Source organism: Triticum urartu, chromosome 2A (genome assembly GCF_056163025.1).
Source record: "Triticum urartu cultivar PI428250 chromosome 2A, HENAU_Tu73, whole genome shotgun sequence".
Taxonomy (NCBI): domain Eukaryota; kingdom Viridiplantae; phylum Streptophyta; class Magnoliopsida; order Poales; family Poaceae; genus Triticum; species Triticum urartu.
This window is the reverse complement of record NC_141874.1, coordinates 20,844,346-20,858,381: the sequence shown is the minus strand read 5'-3', so window position 1 is coordinate 20,858,381 and position 14,036 is coordinate 20,844,346. Positions and strand designations below refer to the sequence as shown.

Below are 14,036 nucleotides of genomic sequence, written 5' to 3'. Positions count from 1 at the left end.
GTTTATCCTCCCACGATTAAAGATTTATGGCTTCCTCAGCAGAAATAGTGGAACCATGCTCTCATTCATCGGCTCTTTGCTCAACCAACTGCTTCTATCATACTGAACACTCATATCGTTCAAGATAACAGTCCGGACATCCTCGGTTGGGACTTAACTCCTACAGCTAAATGCAACACAAGGAGCTCCTATAAATTGTGCTTGCTTGAACTTCAGGTTGTGGTGTACTCTTCAGGTTGTAATCCTTTTGACTGGATCTTCTTCCAGTTATCTTTGCTTAGTTCATAGGTATAGGCCATGCCCTGTAATTCAAGCTCTTCTTCTTTCTCTGCAACAAGGTTATGTACTCTCACTCTGTAGTCTGCCTATGAGCTGAAATATATGGCACCGTTGGCGCCTTGTTAAAAAAAAGTAGTTTGGAACATGCATGTCAAATATAACAATTCCACCACATAACTCAAATCTGACTAGCTAGCTACATAACAAACAGTTTGAAGTAAAGAAATGGGCAAGTAAAGCCATTTCTGCTCTGACCGCCGTCAATTTGTTAGCAAAATTAGTACTCCGGCTATCCCAAAATAAGTGTTGAGACACTTGTTTTATTTTGGGACGGAGGGGTACGAAATATCAGTCCACCAAGCGACTATAGGAGACATATATTTTTGCAGACATTTCTGCATAAACTATTAGGATTTCTTTTAATAAAGGTGATTCCTTTGGGTTCATCGACATAAATGTACTATTACACATGTGGGAGGTCTCGTCATCCATTTATTTGGTCATAAAAAGTACTTCCCAAGATTGTTTATTTATGTGTGATCACATCCACACATGCATAGATCGAGGACCCATAGTCTTACTGTCTCACTGTACTGCGAGCCCAATGTTGAACGACAATTGGTTGTAGCAGTCGAGGTTATCTCCGTAGCCGATGCCGAAGATGTCACAATAGCGCTTGTAGAACCCGATCCGATCGGCCACCTTGTCGTTCTGCCCCATGCCGCATTCTATCCCGCCGTTGATGACGTTGGTGATGACACCATACCCGGGTACCCGTCCGGCTGCGCTATCCCTGGCCGTCGGAGTCCACAGCCCCGTGATCACATCATGGCACGACGGCTTGTTGGACTGCGTCGTCATCCAGAACCATATCGCCGTCTTGAACGCCACTATCGGGTCTGTGGCCACCAGGTCCGGATTGTTCAGCAGGTCCACCCCGATTGCGCGGCCCGCCGGTCCGTAGTTGTAGTTGCTGAACCAATCCAGCATGAAACAAACATGCCATCAATAAATACGACATTTTTCATATTTTTTTTTACCAAAATCCAAACAATGACATATGAAAATATGCTTTATCATTGATCTAATTACGCCGATGATACTATCACGGATGTTGGTAATTTTTTATGTTTATTAGGTTAAAACTCAGAAACTTTGAGTTAGTACATGAAGAAGAGAGTTTTGTGGGTGCTTACTGGGTGAGCTGGATGGGGCCGCGGCCATAGTACTGCTTGCCGGGTGCGCACGGCCAGTCGGCGCTCTGGTCGCAGTAGCTCGGCGGCGAGCCCTGCTCCTGCTTGAAGCAGTAGCCCCACGAGAAGGGGCCGTCGGGCGCGGTGGGCCATCCGCCGGTGGTCTCGTGCGAGGTCTGGCCGAAGAAGGCCGCCACCTCCCGCTTCCGCGTGTCCAGGTCTCCGGTGGTGCCGAAGGCCGGGAAGGCGCCGGCGGCGGCCAGGAAGGCGTCGTACGTGTAGAACCCGCGGGCCAGGCACGCCGCGTCGTTGCGATGGAGCAGGAACCGCTCGAAGAGGTCCCCGGACACGATGGACGCCACCCCGCCGCCGCAGCCGCTGCACTGGCTCTGGCAGCCGGCGCCGCAGTATTCGGAGGTGCTGCCGCAGAACCCGAACTGGCTGCAGCACAGGCAGTCGGCGCACGTCGCGCCGCCGGCTTGCGACCCGCACTGCTGGGCCGTGGCCGGCGTGACCGCGGCTGCCGCCGCCAGGACGGCGGCCAGGATGGCCGTCGCACGCGGCGCTCTCACCGTGGACATGGTTGCTTTGCTGGCTACCGCGGATGAATGAGCCGAGGCGCCGAGTGCCGCCATTTTATGGAACAATTTAATCCTGCACTAGTCTTGACTCTTGAGTCTTGGCCATTGAATTCTGGAGCACGGCGGCTGGCCAGAAGAAGTTTCGCGTATCATGCATCCTCTTTATTATTGCACATGCGCAGAAGTTTCCATGCACGCCTCTTGAGAAGAATTTTCGTCCCTTATCCTCTTCATCACCGCACTGCACTGCACATGACCATGTCCACCCTCATAACTTGTTGAAATGGACCACGTATTGATCCATCAGCCACGCTTGGTTCATAAATTAGTTAATGCTTGATGAAGACGCGGACGGGGTTGGTGTAGCTACAAAGACAAGACAACAAGATTATCCTGTTACTAGAAAACAGTACTTATTCTGCAACTATATATAATAAATATGTGCCGTGTTTAATTTGGAACTTAAATTGTGCAAGCATTCTTGGGGCTTTGCTGGTTCCCCGTCTGTGATTGTAATCGGATGATGGCGGTACTGCGGTGTTATTTCTCTCTTTTGAGTCATTTGTGAAGCAACACTAGAATACAGAGGCATTACGTGGAGCGGCTTCGTCTTACACGAAGCTTCGGTGAAGATATCAAGTCATGCCTAACCGATAGGTGCTATCCTATGTCATGTCATTTTGGATCCCGAGTGGACCTTTTTCTCGAGGGGCACAGGAATTTGCGGTTACCACAGTAACTATAAAATACTGAAAATAAGTCGATATAGATACGTGTCTAACTCTTCTATATCACAACTCTAACCTGGCGTAGAGGCTGTTCAACCTGGATTGCCGCTTGCTAAACTGTCGGGAGTTCGACCCCTAGACCTTGCAACATATATGCAGCATTTTCCAACTTTTGCATCCTCAGAAAAAAAAAATGAGGGCAAGAGTCGAACCCGCGGCTCGTTGTTGAGGATAGGATGACCCAGCCACCAGTTCTATTGTTGCAAAAGAGATTGACCCTATTTAACTATAAGTGTGAGCGTTTGATTTCAAAATATTTGAGATTTTTTGCTCGGTATGAGCGTTTCTCAAGGGGGAGTGGTAATCGTGCGAGATCCCGGAATTTTGTTCGGTACCCAAAATGCTGGTCATGTTTGGTCGGCAGGTACTAAAGGAAATATGCCCTAGAGACAATAATAAAGTTGTTATTTATATTTCCTTATATCATGATAAATGTTTATTATTCATGCTATAATTGTATTAACCGAAAACTTAGTACATGTGTGAATACATAGACAAACATAGTGTCACTAGTATGCCTCTACCTGACTAGCTCGTTGATTAAAGATAGTTAAGTTTCCTAGCCATGGACAAAGAGTTGTCATTTGACAAACGGGATCACATCATTAAAGAATGATGTGATTGACTTGACCCATCCGCTAGCTTAGTACTTTGATCGTTTAGTTTACTGCTATTGCTTTCTCCATAACTTATACATGTTCTTATGACTAGAGATTATGCAACTCCCGAATACAGGAGGAACACTTAGTGTGCTATCAAACGTCACAACGTAACTGGTTGACTATAAAGATGCTCTACAGGTGTCTCCGATGGTGTTTGTTGAGTTGGCATAGATCGAGATTAAGATTTGTCACTCCATGTATCGGAGAGTTATCTCTGGGCCCTCTCGGTAATGCACATCACTATAAGCCTTGAAATCAATATGACTAATGAGTTAGTTACGGAATGTTGCATTACAGAACGAGTAAAAAGACTTGCCGGTAACGAGATTGAACTAGGTATTGAGATACCGAGGATCGAATCTCGGGCAAGTAACATACCATGACAAAGGGAACAACGTATGTTGTTATGCGGTTTGACCGATAAAGATCTTCGTAGAATATGTAGGAACCAATATGAGCATCTAGGTTCCGCTATTGATTATTGACCAAAGATGAGTCTCGGTCATGTCTATATAGTTCTCGAACCCGTAGGGTCCGCACGCTTAACGTTTGGTGACGATCGGTATTATGAGTTTATGTGTTTTGATATACCGAAGGCAGTTCGGAGTCCCGGATATGATCACAGACATGACGAGGAGTCTCGAAATGGTCGAGACATAAAGATCGATGTATTGAAAGCCTATGTTTGGACATCGGAATGGTTCCGAATGAGGTCGGACATATACCGGAGTACCGGGAGGTTACCGGAACCCCCGGGAAGTATATGAGCCTTATTGGACCATAGTGAGAGAGAGGAGAAGGGAGCCTAGGAGGGCCCCCCTCCCAAGCCCAATCTGAATTGGGTGGGGGGCCGGCCCTAGGGCTGCAAGAAAAGCTTACGGCTCGTGAGCCGCTCGAGATCGACTCGTTTTTTGACTCAACTCGAGATCGACTCGAAAAGAAACGAGCCGAGTTTGAACATTTTATGTAGCTCGACCGAGAAACGAGTTGATCTTGAGTCAATGTTGGCTCGCTCGATTTTAGCTTGATAGCTCAACAGAATATCATTATGTTAAATGATCATGTCATGTATTAAATGGAAATAAGATAATTTATTACCATATATGTTGTCCATAATTTTTCTCCATTTTATTTACAAAAAATATGAAAACTTAATTAAGTGCAGAGAAGATTTAGGCCTAATTATTGCACGTGGTCGACTATGTGTTAAATATCCTATATTATTAGCAAAGGTTCCCAACATATTCACCTTAGTTTTTTCGTTGTTCATCCATAGATTTATAATTTTTACCATCTCATTTAGCTGGAAACTAGCTCGAGATCGACTCGAGATCGTTAACACGAGTCATGTTCTACAACTCGATCATGAGCTTCGTTTAGTTTGAGCTCGCTCGAATTTTCATATGAGTTGAGCTGAGCCAACTCTAACTCGCTCGAGCTCGACTCGTTTGCAGCCCTAGCCAGCCCCCTTTCCTTCCCTCTCTCTCCCTTCCTTCCTCTCCTAATCCAACTAGGGAGGAGAGGGGGGGGAATCCTACTCCCGGTAGGAGTAGGACTCCCCTTGGGCGCACCATAGAGGGGCCGGCCCTTCCCCCCTCCATTCCTTTATATACGGGGGAGGGGGGCACCCCATAGACACACAAGTTGATTGTTTAGCCGTGTGCGGTGCCCCCTCCACAGATTTTCACCTCGGTTATATCGTTGCAGTGCTTAGGCGAAGCCCTGCGTCGGTAGCTTCATCATCACTGTCATCACGCCGTCGTGCCGACGAAACTCTTCCTCGACAGTCAGCTGGATCTAGAGTTCGCGAGACGTCACCGAGATGAACGTGTGCAGATCACGGAGGTGTCGTACCTTGGGTGCTAGGACCGGTCGGATCGTGAATACGTAGACTACATCAACCGCGTTGTCATAACGCTTCCGCTTACGGTCTACGAGGGTACGTGGACAACACTCTTCCTCTCTCGTTGCTATGCATCACCTAGATAGATCTTGCGTGTGCGTAGGATTTTTTTTGAAATTACTGCGCTCCCCAACAGGTACTACGCATGACAAATCTTCAAAAGTCTTCGCGTCTGTATGGACGAGCGCAGGCCGGTGGTGTTGTTGGACGTCGGTGGTGGCGTCAACAGATGGTCGGACTGGCAAGGATGATGCGGATCTCTCTCATGAAGATGGGTCAGCGATCCGATGATGATGGCGACTTCTAAAACGTGTGCATGGGATGTACGCTTTAGGTCTGCTGCACCGGCTGGGTTCCGATACGTTATGTGAATGGATCGCCGCCGCCGCCGGTTTTAGATATGGGGAGTGAGAGCACTCCGCATTTATCGAGTTTGTAGGTGTGAGTGGTTGCTTCGGATGGCTTGATGTATGTTCTTGTTAGACATTTATTGAATAATTAATAAAGATGGTTGTATGCATCGATTGATGTAGAGGCCGGGAGATTTAGGCCCTGTTTGGTTCGGCTGTGGATTTCTAAAAGCAGCTGTGAAAAATCTGATGTGAAAAAACAGCTGTGGAAAATCTGATGTGAAAAAGATGTAGGTCATTTGACAAACCAGCTGATACAGCTTTTTCAGATTTTGGCCCGTAGCGGAATCAGATTTTGGAAAGCACGTCCTGGACTGCTTTTGCTTTTGGTTCATATTTTGGCACCGGATTTCTGGAATCGGATTCTGCTGGATGCACCCTTTGATTCAGATTCTGCTACGCGGCAGCGGAATCCGTCGATAAAAGCTGAATCAAACAGGGCCTTAACATCCTTTTATAAAGAAAGTGCAGTCTTTGATGGAACCTCTCTATGCAACTTACACAGACCCATAGCATGCATATTGGCAAAATTATGCCGGCTGCTGCGGTGGCTGTGGCAAACCATAGCCTAGCCCATCCAGCCCAACTCCTTTCTAGAACAATCCAGCCCAACTCCTGGAATGATAATATTCCCTCAATCAAAAGAAAAAACATACACGATGCGGCTTTCGTCAAGCTCGGTTTCTCGTCTCCCCCATTCCTCTCTCCGGTCTCCAGCCAAAGAAGCCCTCCCGATCTGAACTCCGGCCACCACCTGCAGCGCGAGGGAGCTCCGGACGCCTCCCCGCACCGTCCTCCTTGCTTCGCTTCCCCGCTGCAGGCGGCAGCGTCATCCCGCCGCACCGGCCGGCCCCGACGCAGCCGGTGCCCTCCTCCGCTTCGGGGGCCCGGGAACGTCGCCGTCCTTCCCCCCCACGCCGGAGAGAGACTCGTGCGGCCGAGAGAGGCTGAAGGGGGCTCGCGGTGGAGCGGGAGCAGACGCCGGCCGGCCGGCTGCTACGGACAAGGTCAGTGCCACTGAAACTTTTTTCAGTCCCGCATCGCCAGTTCAGTCGGTTTCCCACCGTCCACTGTCTCTATATTGAGATTCACATAGAGGCTAAGCTTAGACCTACTGGTTTAGACAAAAGAAAATCACATTCAACCTAAGGTAGTAAGGTGTTCCCTGGTGAACTGAATTTCTGGGAACATCAATAGAAAAATGACTGTGCACTCTAATTTGGTAGAGAAAGATCCTAATTTATTTAGTAAAGAACAACTCTATTCTGCCATTTTTCTTCAGATCCTATAGTGACTATTCTACAGAGGTTGGCCCGTAGGCACATGCCAGGGACTAAATTTATCCACCTATCCCCTCATTCCGAATTTAGTATATTGTCAAGTTAGCTACCAAATCATGAGCTGGTCAGCAAGATGCAATGACTCATGTCGGGAATTAGATTTAGAGGCACGAAACAGGCCGTCACGTCTGTGCAAGCATGAAGCGCGCCACGCATACGATTTCCATGCTACATACCACCCCTCACTCTCCAGAGCTCATCAAACTGCTCAATCAATTGCAATTCCATCAGTTCCATCATAGCACTACAGTCTACTCTTTTTTTTGTAGAACAGCACTGCAACATCACCCATACCTGCTTGTCAATCAAGTGACATGGAGGCCGAAAACAGCGAGGTGACTGCTCTGGTCGAGAAGATCACCGGTCTCCACGCCGCCATCTCCAAGCTCCCGTCGCTAAGCCCGTCCCCTCAAGTCGACGCGCTCTTCACCGAGCTGGTCGCGGCGTGCGTCCCGTCTAGCCCGGTGGACGTGACCAAGCTCGGCCCGGAGGCGCAGGAGATGCGGCAGGACCTCATCCGCCTCTGCTCGACCGCCGAGGGGCTGCTCGAGGCGCACTACTCCGACATGCTCACCGCCTTGGACAACCCGCTCGATCACCTCGGCCGCTTCCCTTACTTCGACAACTACATCAACCTGAGCAAGCTCGAGCACGACCTTCTGGCCGGTCACGTGGCGGCCCCGGCCCGCGTGGCGTTCATCGGATCGGGACCGCTGCCGTTCAGCTCGCTCTTCCTCGCGACGTACCACCTGCCGGACACCAGGTTCGACAACTACGACCGGTGCAGCGTGGCCAACGGCCGGGCAACGAAGCTGGTCGGCGCGGCGGACGAGGGCGTGCGTGCACGCATGGCGTTCCACACAGCCGAAGTCGCGGACCTCACGGCTGAGCTCGGCGTGTACGATGTGGTCTTCCTGGCGGCGCTCGTGGGAATGACGTCCGAGGAGAAGGCCAACACCATCGCGCACTTGGGGAAGCACATGGCAGATGGGGCGGTGCTCGTCGCGCGAAGCGCCCACGGGGCGCGAGCGTTCCTGTATCCTGTAGTGGAGCTGGACGATATCGGGCGTGGTGGGTTCCAAGTGCTGGCCGTGCATCACCCTGCAGGCGATGAGGTGTTCAACTCTTTCATTGTTGCACGGAAGGTGAAGAGACCACAAGAAATGAGTGCTTAATTAAGGAAAAAGAGGAACCTGGCTGCCAATTGTGTCTCACATTGATAATAACTGGCTGATAACCCGCACATTGATGCGGGTACTGGTTGCAATATGTTTCAATGAGGTTTGGTTGTATCAAACATGAGTATTTGGCTTAATAATATCAGTATCAAAACTGAACATACAAATGATTTATTGTATTTGCTTATTGTATAGTTTTGTAAAATATTTATTGGACACAAGTAGCGTAGAAGAATGGAAAATCTTTTTCACATGCATGTTTGCGTGCTGTGAGAAATAGATTAATGGGGATCACCTATTTAATTATTTAGGATTTACTGCTCCAATCTCGTTCATTAGATGAGATTGACATGTTATAAGGAGTTTGAAAACCAGTTCAACACCGGGGCTGGATGATTTTTCTGTTGCTTTTTTAAGAAACGCTGGGGGTTAGTTAAGCATCAGATTAAAGAGATGTTGGTTGGGGATGTATGTTGGGAGTAGTTGTTTTACTAAAGTTAACTATGGAGTTTTGAGCATGACCGATTAGGTCAAGGGGGCTACTAATATTAGGCACCCTCTGTTTCTAAATGCAAGATGTTTTTGCAGTTCATTTTGAACTGCCAAAATGTCTTACATTTAGAAACAGAGGTTGTAGAATTTAGAAGGCCCCTAGTCTCTAACTACTTCAGGGGGGCTACAAAAGACACTTGTGTATGTTGTTTTGCTTAAATAGATGCTGTGTCGTCACACTAAAGATTTTCCACCTTATGTACCGAAGCTTTTGCTTTGTTGATTTGCAGGTGATTTGTCGTGGTTTGGTGATCTGTTTGCAATATTTGGTGAAAATGAAGAGTAGAATCTGAGCTGAAAGAAGCATGTCCGGCAGCACGCAGAGGATGGGTGGGCACACGGTTGCTTCCCCTCGAGCCGCGTGGAGTCTCATGTGTTGTTGCCGCTCTCTCTTACGCTAGACTGAAGGTAGACGCATTACTTTTTTCTGGCGACCAACGCCCCGGCGCTCAAACGCCCCTTTTCTTCTGCTGGCTAAGGTTACATCAACGATTACAAGGCCTTTTGTAGCCATACAGCGACGCAGCACCCAGGCAACTCTTCCGGCCGATACGCGCACGTACATAACAAACTCCATATGCATCTACACATGCAGCTTGATCCGTACGTTCCAGCCGCGCGGACGATGCACTCCTTTACGCACGACGCGGCTGCCTCCAACGGCCCCTGCTGCATGCACTAACAAACCGCAGACTAACTCAAACTGGCACAAGTACGAACTCGTGCACTTAGACCTACACGTTATTAGTAGACACATTACACACACGCCACATTGCTGCGTCCCGCACGTCCCGCCCGTCCCGCGCGTCACCGACATACCCGACGAGCCCGACGACACCAGTGCGTCCCGCCCGTCCCGCGTGCATCCGTCATGCCCGACGAGCCCGACCACACACGCCGTGGCTTATTCCAACATCATGTGGCTCTCCCGCGTCTCGAGCACGGCCATGATGATCAAGACGGAGAGCGTCGCCTCTTGGTACCGAGGGCTGCTCTCTCTTGTAGTGGCCGGATTCGAGTTGGAAGCGATCCCTGCAGGTGATTCCTCGGACTGAAGTTTCTTCATCGAGCCATTGGCCGAAGGCAAGCAAGACGGCTCTGAGTTTCTCTACGGGCTGGGCTGGTCCGGGCGAATCTCCTGCCTGCCAATCATGCCGCCGCGTCAGCGCGTTTTGCTTTGTGTCAGCCCATCAATGTTTGAGCAAGAAACATGCTAGGAAAGATTGTGTGGTGAGAAGGAATGGTGGAATCCGAATCAGATGGAAGTGTAACGAGTCCGATCTATTTCTCAACTTGGAGTAGGGGAAAGGAGGGAAAGGGAGTTGGTAGCAGGGGAGAAAGGGGATAGGAGGCCGGGAGGAAGAACAGCTTCTCTCCGGATGCGATTCAGTTAGTCATCCAACATGCCTTACAACTGGCCGGGTCCTGGCCTAAATACCCACACCAACCCACTCGTCTACTCCTCGCCCAAGTCATCCTTGACTTGGTCAGCTCCAGCCTGTCCTTGGTCCTTGAGGTCGCTGCCTGCAGGTCCCGTCGCTCGGTCCTTCATGCTAGCTGTGGCAGTTGGCCTCATCGTTACATTCTCCCCTTCTTGAGTGCCGGCTTGTCCCCAAGCCGGTGTCGCCGGAAATCGATGACGGAGCTCACCAGGGTCTTCCCACGTCGCTAGGGATGGTGGTAGGCCGCTCCACAGCACCTGCACATGCTTGGTAGTGTGCTGCACGCCTGCGTACCGGTCGTCAAGGATGCGGCAGGGAACCTGCAGAGCCTGCAAAGTTGCGTTATCAGGTGGAATCAAACCTGCAATGGGGACGTCCACGCCCACTGCCTGCTTCAGCTGAGACACGTGCACCACGTTGTGTATTTTGCTGCCCGCTGGTAGTTGAAGCTTGTACGCCACTGCACCGATGCGACCAATGATTTTGTATGGCCCGTAGTATCGGAAGGCCAGCTTCTGGTATGGTCGCTGCGCCAGGGACGTCCGGACGTAAGGTTGTAGGCGAAGAAAGACTGAATCCCCAACCTCAAACTGCTTGTCTGTTCGGTGTTTGTCCGCTTGCCTCTTCATTCTGTCCTGCGCTTGTTTCAAATGTTGTTGGAGCAGTTCATGCATCACCTCTCTTTCCTTCAGCCAAGCTGCCAAGTCAGGTACAGTGCATTCCTCCACTTGAATCACCCCAAACTCTCTTGGCAAGTGCCCATAGATGACTTCGAATGGTGTACGCCCAAGCGCCGAGTGAAAGCATGTATTATACCAGTACTCAGCAAGGAAGAGCCATTTAAACCAATTCTTGGGGCAAGCATGTACTGCACACCTGAGGTAAGTCTCCAGACACTGGTTTACTCGCTTTGTCTGGCCGTCCGTTTGAGGGTGGTACGAGGAGCTGAGCCGCAGTTGTGTCTGAGAGAGCTTGAAAAGTTCCCGCCACACACTGCTCGTGAAGATGCGATCCTGGTCAGAGATAATTGCCATCGGCAAGCCATGCAACTTGTATATGTTGTGCATAAACAGAGTCGCCACCTGCAGAGCTGTGAATGGGTGTTTGAGTGGCAGAAAATGGGCGTACTTTGAGAACTTATCGACGATGACCAGAATCACATCGAAGCCGCCCGGAGATGGTAACCCTTCGATGAAGTCCAACGAGATCACAGCCCATGGTTTCTTTGGAATTGGTAGCGGTTGGAGCAGTCCAGCTGGTGATTTGCGTTCTATTTTCGCTTGTTGACAAACAGAGCACGAGCGAACGAATGCTTTGACCATGTCCTTCATTCCCTTCCACGAGAACAGCTGGCGAATTCGGTTGTAAGTAGCATGGAATCCCGAATGTCTCCCGATCGCGCTGTCGTGCAGTGATCTGATGATGCTCTGTTGTGTTTCTTTGTCCTCAGCGATCCAGACCCGATCGTGCTCGCGGATGATCCCGTCCTTCAAGGTGAATCCAGTCTCACCATTGGGGTCCAATGCAAGCTGGGAGAGCCGCTGTCGTGCCACTGGGTCTTGTTGATATCCTGCAACAATCGCATCCAGCCAGACAGGGCGGCAAAGTGACACTGCGCTCAACTCCGCGATCTGTTCATGCCTGCGTCGCGATAGTGCATGCGCCGCGCGGTTCAGTGGTCCGGCTTTGTATTGAATCCGGAACTGCAGCCCGACCAATTTGGTGAACGCCCGCTGTTGAATTGGAGTGTTTAAACGCTGATCTGTAAGATTGAGCAAACTCCTTTGGTCTGTGCGAATCAAAAACTCTGCAAGTTGAAGGTATGGCCGCCAGTGGTCGATCGCCAACAGTAACGTCCAGACACTCTTTCTCGTACGCCGATAGGCCAAGATTCCGTGGGCAAAGGGCCTTGCTCAAATATGCCACGGGGTGTGAGTCTTGCATCAGGACCGCTCCCACTCCAGTAGCGCTCGCATCCGTTTCCACGACAAATTGTCGCGTGAAGTCTGGCAGTGCCAACACCGGGGCTTGAATTAGAGCTTTCTTGAATGCTTGAAATGCCTCCTCAGTCACTGTCGTCCAGATAAACAGTGAATTCTTGCGAAGTAAGTCTGTAAGGGGTCGGCTGATGACTCCGAAATTCCTCACAAATTTCCGGTAGTACCCGGCTAGACCCAGAAATCCCCTCAGCTCCTTCACCGACGCTGGCTGTGGCCATGTTGCAACTGCCTGAATTTTGTCCGGCAGCGTTGAGACGCCTTCGCCACTGATCTGATGCCCGAGATAGGATATACTGTTTTTGTGCAAAGGTGCATTTGGAGAGCTTCGCTCGTAAATCGTTGGATCGTAGCAACGAGACCACCTGGCGCAGCAAGATGACATGAGCTGAAAAAGTGGCTGTGTGCACCAGGATGTCATCCATGAAAACAAGGACTCCGTGGCGAAGCAAGGGCCCAAGTGATGTGTTCATTCCCCCTTGAAATGTTGATGGTCCCCCTGTCACACCATATGGAAGTACTCGAAACTGGAAGTGGCCTTGGTGAGTCTTGAAGGCCGTTTTCTCTTCGTCCTTCGGTCGCAACCTGATTTGGTGGTACCCCGCACAAAGGTCCAGCTTGGAAAACCACTTGGAACCTGCCAGTTCGTCGAGCAGCTCGTCTATGATAGGTAGAGTATATGTGTTCTTGACCGTGACTGCATTTAAGTGACGGAAATCCATGCAAAATCTCCATGTCAGGTCCTTCTTTTTCACCAGGAGCACAGGAGAGGAGAACGGGCTAACACTTGGGGTGATCAACCCAGCCTTTAGCATTTCCTTAACCTGGGTCTCAATTTCTGTTTTCTGTTCCGGTGTATATCGATATGGCTGTATGTTGACTGGCTTAGTTCCTGGCAACAGCGTGATGGAGTGGTCCCACTCCCGGTGCCGTGGAAGTTCAGTTGGCTCTTGGAACACCACTTGAAATTGAAGGAAATATGCCCTAGAGGCAATAACAAAGTTATTATTTATTTCCTTATAATCATGATAAATGTTTATTATTCATGCTAGAATTGTATTAACCGGAAACATAATACATGTGTGAATACATAGACAAACAAAGTGTCACTAGTATGCCTCTACTTGACTAGCTCGTTAATCAAAGATGGTTATGTTTCCTAACCATGAACAATGAGTTGTTATTTGATTAACGAGGTCACATCATTAGTTGAATGATCTGATTGACATGACCCATTCCATTAGCTTAGCACCCGATCGTTTAGTATGTTGCTATTGCTTTCTTCATGACTTATACATGTTCCTATAACTATGAGATTATGCAACTCCCGTTTACCGGAGGAACACTTTGGGTACTATCAAACGTCACAATGTAACTGGGTGATTATAAAGGAGTACTACAGGTGTCTCCAATGGTACATGTTGGGTTGGCATATTTCGAGATTAGGTTTTGTCACTCCGATTGTCGGAGAGGTATCTCTAGGGCCCTCTCGGTAATACACATCACATAAGCCTTGCAAGCATTGTAACTAAGATGTTAGTTGTGAGATGATGTATTACGGAACGAGTAAAGAGACTTGCCGGTAACGAGATTGAGCTAGGTATTGGATACCGACGATCGAATCTCGGGCAAGTAACATACCGATGACAAAGGGAACAACGTATGTTCTTATGCGGTCTGACCGATAAAGATCTTCGTGGAATATGTAGGA

General features: G+C 49.4%; 2 protein-coding genes across 3 annotated transcripts; one reads left to right on the top strand and one right to left on the bottom strand.

Annotated features, from left to right (window-relative positions):
* Positions 1–657: 657 nt before the first annotated feature.
* On the bottom strand, positions 658–2,187 carry LOC147983013 (basic endochitinase A-like). The gene is made up of 2 exons (XM_087542784.1): positions 1,476–2,187; positions 658–1,252 (listed from the first exon to the last, which is right to left on the bottom strand). Exons 1-2 carry the CDS (start codon positions 2,105–2,107, stop codon positions 865–867), a joined length of 1,020 nt encoding a protein of 339 aa, XP_087398910.1. The 5' UTR covers positions 2,108–2,187; the 3' UTR covers positions 658–864.
* Positions 2,188–6,442: 4,255 nt separating this feature from the next.
* Positions 6,443–8,501, top strand: LOC125535178 (nicotianamine synthase-like 5 protein). Of its 2 annotated transcripts, none has more exons than XM_048698223.2 (2): positions 6,443–6,823; positions 7,431–8,501. In XM_048698223.2, the coding sequence occupies exon 2, from the start codon at positions 7,471–7,473 to the stop codon at positions 8,329–8,331; it is 861 nt and encodes a 286-aa protein (XP_048554180.1). In that variant the 5' UTR covers positions 6,443–6,823; positions 7,431–7,470; the 3' UTR covers positions 8,332–8,501. The 2 variants fall into 2 exon arrangements, with proteins under 2 accessions (XP_048554180.1, XP_048554179.1); XM_048698222.2 differs by having other exon boundaries at positions 7,426–8,501.
* The last annotated feature ends 5,535 nt before the right edge of the window (positions 8,502–14,036 follow it).

What these genes read in the sequence shown, in the direction of transcription:
- LOC147983013 (XM_087542784.1), bottom strand. Translation starts at nt 2,107, where the DNA reads ATGGCGGCACTCGGCGCCTCGGCTCATTCATCCGCGGTAGCCAGCAAA. An exon ending in GGCCCCATCCAGCTCACCCA is followed by an intron (nt 1,253 to 1,475) that starts GTAAGCACCCAC and finishes GGATTGGTTCAG; the next exon opens with CAACTACAACTACGGACCGG.
- LOC125535178 (XM_048698223.2), top strand. Translation starts at nt 7,471, where the DNA reads ATGGAGGCCGAAAACAGCGAGGTGACTGCTCTGGTCGAGAAGATCACC.